At 40.8% G+C, this 4,969-nt stretch overlaps 1 protein-coding gene across 1 annotated transcript in view; it reads right to left on the bottom strand.

The window, feature by feature from the left end:
* Positions 1-1,475: 1,475 nt before the first annotated feature.
* The window catches only part of Acadsb (acyl-CoA dehydrogenase short/branched chain), a 36,412-nt gene continuing 32,918 nt past the window's right edge, over positions 1,476-4,969 (bottom strand). Inside the window, exons 10-11 of the mRNA XM_021168602.2 lie at positions 4,123-4,222; positions 1,476-3,463 (exon numbers count right to left, since the gene is read on the bottom strand). Of these exons, the coding sequence (XP_021024261.1) occupies positions 3,393-3,463; positions 4,123-4,222 (171 nt within the window). The 3' untranslated portion in view covers positions 1,476-3,392. The remainder of the gene's footprint in view (positions 3,464-4,122; positions 4,223-4,969) is intronic.

Raw genomic sequence — 4,969 nt, 5'->3', positions numbered from 1 at the left:
GGGTGGGTTGGTGAGCAGGGAGAGGGGGTAAGGGATAGGGGGTTTCAGAGGGGAAACTAGGAAAGGGGATAACATTTGAAAATATCTAATAAAAAGAAAAAGAAAGACCCCCCCGGGGGGTACCATTCCTCAGCCTGTACTTCTAAGACACTCCTCACTGTTCTAGAGGATAGTGCAGCTTGTTGTAAAGAAAAGTGGGATACATGGACAGCATCAGGATGGAAGTGGTCACTGAAGGGAGAAGAAGCCAGTCAAGGAGAAGAGGTCTTCGGCAGAGCAAGGCTTCCAGGAAGGCCATCTGAAATCACAGTTGGGATAGATAGAGCAGAGTACCAATTTAGGGTAAAAAGGAGGACTTAGGCATTCAAACTCACCCACAAAAGTGAAAGCCAACAAACAGGGATTGAGAAAGAGGATATAAGGATGAGGAGCTACTGGAGATAAGGCAGCTACAGTCCATTTCCAGACCTGCACAGTAGTGGCTCACAGGAATTTAGAAAGTTTTGTGAAATGGGGTTGATGTCAGTTGGATTCAAACTTATGATATTCCTGTCTTAGTCTCCTGACTGCTAGGATTACAACCCTGTGCCACCACAACAAGCTGCGAAATTTCAGTTTTTTTTGTTTGTTTGTTTTCTTATTTCTTGAGACAATAGATTTCTCTGAGTAGCCTTGGCTGTCAGGGAACTCATTCTGTAGACCAGGTTGGCCTTGAACTCACAGATATCTGCCTTCCTCTGTCTCCCAAGTACTGGGATTAAAGGTGTGAGCCACCACCACCCAACAGGAAATTCAGTTTTTCAGGATGAGGATAAGAATGTGTTTGTAGAGGGAGGGAGGGAGCGAGTAGAATTACAAATAAAATCAAGAGTGAGTATAGCTCATTGTCAATTTGTATTTTGGTATTCTGCCCTGATGGTTTGACAGATTAACCCCTTAAGAGAAATCTGACACAGAGGTAGTCATTGAATGGACACCTTTTCCTTAAAGGGCCAAAAGGTAAATATATTTTAGGCTTTGTAGCAAAAGTCAACATCAAAGACATTGTGTTATTTACATATTGCTTAAACAGAAACCTGTTCTTATTTGAAGCTATGTCATGCATTTTACTACCCATTTACAGCACAGAAACCTATTATAGGCTGTGACAAAAATAGGCAGTGCCGATAGAAGGTACACTGGATTTGGCCCAAGTCATAGCTCACTCACTCAATTTAAAGCAGACACCTAGTTCTTGGTTTAGAGACTTGGGGGAAGTTTCTTTTCTTCTGTCCTGATGACTAAGGATGAGGTAAAAGGAAAGTTTAAATCCTACCTACATGAAGTTGAAAATATCTTAAACAAGAAAGTTGGAGTATATGGGAAAAGACTGCAAATGCTATAAAAACAAAAATAGGAATAACTGTATATTTAACAAAACTGAAATAAAGACAAAACTAATTTTAAAGACTATCTCATAAAAAGGGAGAATTCTCCAAGATGATCCAACAGCCATGAACTTTATTACCCCTAAAAACATAACTGGGAACTACATAGAGCAAAACAAATAGAAATAAATGAGAACAATTGACAAAGCTGTAATCGTGGGCATGACTTCAAAACCAACAAGTCAGAGATGGGAGCTGGGGTGCAGACATGCAATCTTAGCACTGGAAGCCTGAAAGCAGGATTGCCATGAATCTGCGGCCAGCCCAGGTTACACGTGAAGCAGGAGGATTGCCATGAGTCTAGGAAAGGAAGGCAGGCTGTTTACTCATCCTGACTCCCGCTGCCGCATCATCTCTAAGCCCTCCTCTTTTACATTATTACAGGAGTGGAAGGTGTCTGCCCTGTCAGGGGACTGCATCCACCCCTTCCTTTCTTATCACACTCATCTGTCTGTTCTGAAAGACTGGGTGAGGGGCTTTCATCATTTCCCCCATTTGAAAGTCAAGTAGACCTTATCTCTTTGGATTCAAGGTCTAAATTTGTTTTATTTCTTCCTACTGTTTTAATGTAATTCCTATTTCAACTGTATTTATACAACCTTGCATATTTAACTATGATTTGCATTGTGGAAATTAATTTAGCTCAATAAACATTAACTGTGCAAAGCAAAATTACCAAGAGAATGTCAAGTTTCTTAATAAACAGTATCCTTTTGCAAAAGCACTGACATACTTTCTATCTAGAAGTAACGATTATTTCCAGCAACTGCGTGAGCCGCGGGCAGTTTTCACATCTAACTTGTGATGTTTCCTCTGGAAATGTGAAACTCGTTTGTCTACTGTCTACTTCTCTCTCCAGAGGACTCAGGGTCTGCAACTAGAGGGTCTTCTCCCGACTGTAAATCCCTAACACTGATCAATGGCTTCACCAGCTGGATATCTGATTAGGCTTTGCCTGTTTTTCATTTACATTGTAAAACATAGATCTTTGTCTTCACAAATATAAAATTATCTAATATACTATATAAATGACTACATATATTTATACTGAAGGGAGACTACCAAGTCTCCCTTCCCTATCCTTATGAGATTGCGATATTATTTTCTTATGGGGGTATATTTCTCTTAAGAATCAATTTTGAAAACCAAAATTGAATTTCTCAATTAATTACTATTTAGGATAAAGTCCAATAACCAAGTTTGAGGGAAAATACTCAATTAAAATACAGAAATAAATCATACTACCGAAAAATAGTGCATGATCTAATAAATTATTTTCAGATGATTAGGGCAAATTACTTAAACTTTATAGTTGAAAACTAATACAGGGACATGTTTTTTAAATGAGCTGCTAAAAGCCACCACATAATACATCTTTCATTTAGTTCAATTATAGCAGCCAAACATACTGCTTTTGTTGGTTAAAATAACATTTGGGACTTTTGTTATTGTCAATTATATGGCCTACAAGCTACATTTTTTATTTTCTACTATTTCTTTGATATTTAGAACTAAGAGTTCTAGATTTTTCCAAATAAATTTTATCAGTTTCTACCTTGTTTAGCAACTTACTACTGAATCTATAAAGTATTGAATAAAAATTGCCAAGTGTAACAAATGCTCCTCTGGCTCATACCACAGTACAAAGATTTAGTAGGAATATAAATATAAATACAAATATATATATATATTTCTGCCAGCAATACCAATACCTCAAATGGTTTCTTCTTCCCAAATGCTGGTAGAGTGAAACTTTTGTATACTCTGCAATTAGGATGAGAAATACGCGTTCAGAAGCTTGGAAACAGTTTTAGAGTAGATTGGAAAGAGACAGGAACAAAATCCAGGCCTGAGACCAGGACAAGGGGAGTCCAAGGAAGCGCTGCACTGCTCTAGACCCTGCTCAATAAGGCACAGCAGCTGGGAATGGTGCGCCAGTGACCCAGAGGGCCCAGCCCACAGACATCAGTACTCTGCATCGATGTGCTTGGCGATGGTGTTCAGCTGGATGTTGGAAGCTCCTTCATATATTGTACCTGAAACAAAAGGAGAAAGGGGACAATTAGGAGCGTGCCCACAGCTGAAGAGAACCGCACAGAGATGAGTATGGAAGCCACCACCGCTGCACTTGCTCTCAGTAACAGGATTCAGTTTCTAAAGTGATTCTGACAGGGTGACAGTTTCCCATTTGATCTGCAGCTCACTAACACCAGCTCTGAACAGTTGAGGACTTGGCTCTTAGAGCATCAGTGTGCAAGCCCAGCTGCTTCTAAGGACCGGGCAGCTTTCAGGGCTGCCTGCAGTTTGCTCTCCTCGCTGCTGGTGGAGCACTGGAGCACTCAGGCATGATGAGGCAGCTGCCTTCTGAAATTAGAACCATACTTCAAAGAGCAGTATTAGACTCTAGGAATGGTAAATACCAACAACTTCTGTAACAGGAAAATGAAGATAGCGCATTTTGTCGCAGTTCTCTTAAAAGGTCTACGGAGGCATTTTAAGAGTCAATTTGATGTTTTTAGAAATATAAATTCATTTTTCTGATAGGAAGAAATCCAGCCACGAAGAAAAGTCAATAAACATTCTGTAGAGATTAAAATGCTTTTACCTAAGTAGCAGTAATATAAAATCGACAAACACAATAGCCCAAATACCCACAGTGGCAAATAAAACAGGAGACCATGGAAAGCCTGCTTACCGATCTTGGCATCACGGAAGAATTTCTCCACAGGGTAATCTTTGGTGTAGCCGACCCCTCCCATCCACTCGATGCACTTGCTTGTTGTTAGCCCAGCAACCTATCAAAGGCAGGGAGCAGGTTATAGACCAGAACTTTGTACAAGGTGAGTCTTGGAGTGAGATTTTTAGGAGCACACATTCACTGTTAGCAAGTGGAAGGGCTGCAGTTATTTCTCTAAAATTCCCCATCAAATCATAGATTTTTTTTATTTTTTGAAAAAGAAACCAGACTTGTTCATAAGCACACGCTTGCCAACAGGCATCATTTCTTAGCGGATAGTTACTGAAGGTGGGGGAAGACAGACACTACCCTTTCGGTCCTTGTGGTCATTTAGAGAGACGTTAAAACATTTGACACAGATTTTATAAGCTGCAGAGAGCAGAAGAGCCTATCAGGAAAACTGTTGTGAGGAAACAGCTTGGCTGAGGCCTACAACAGCAGTTAGGGGCAGTATAAGCTAAGGAACAACACAACGTGTATAAAGAATCCAAATAGAGCAGGGCCCCACTGGCCTCAGGGACCAGCAAGGAAGAAGGAAGAAGACACTGGAAGGGTGGGCTGGCCCTGAGAGGTGGGCAAACAGTTTGACTATTGTAATGGCTCCTCAAGGATGTCCAGAGAGATCCCAATTCCCAGAAACTGGATGTGCCATCCAACCTGGCAACAGAGGGGCTGTGCAGCTGGGATCTGAAATAAGAAAATTATCCTGGGTTATTGGGATGGAGCACATAATCCCAACAGTGCTTGTAAATGAGGAAGGATGCTGGACAGCTAGTCACTGAAGGCAGGCTGACCACAGCAACGG

The sequence above is a fragment of the Mus caroli genome, chromosome 7 (genome assembly GCF_900094665.2).
Source record: "Mus caroli chromosome 7, CAROLI_EIJ_v1.1, whole genome shotgun sequence".
NCBI lineage: Eukaryota > Metazoa > Chordata > Mammalia > Rodentia > Muridae > Mus > Mus caroli.
Note: the sequence above shows the minus strand (reverse complement) of the source record. Positions and strands in the feature narration are given on the sequence as shown.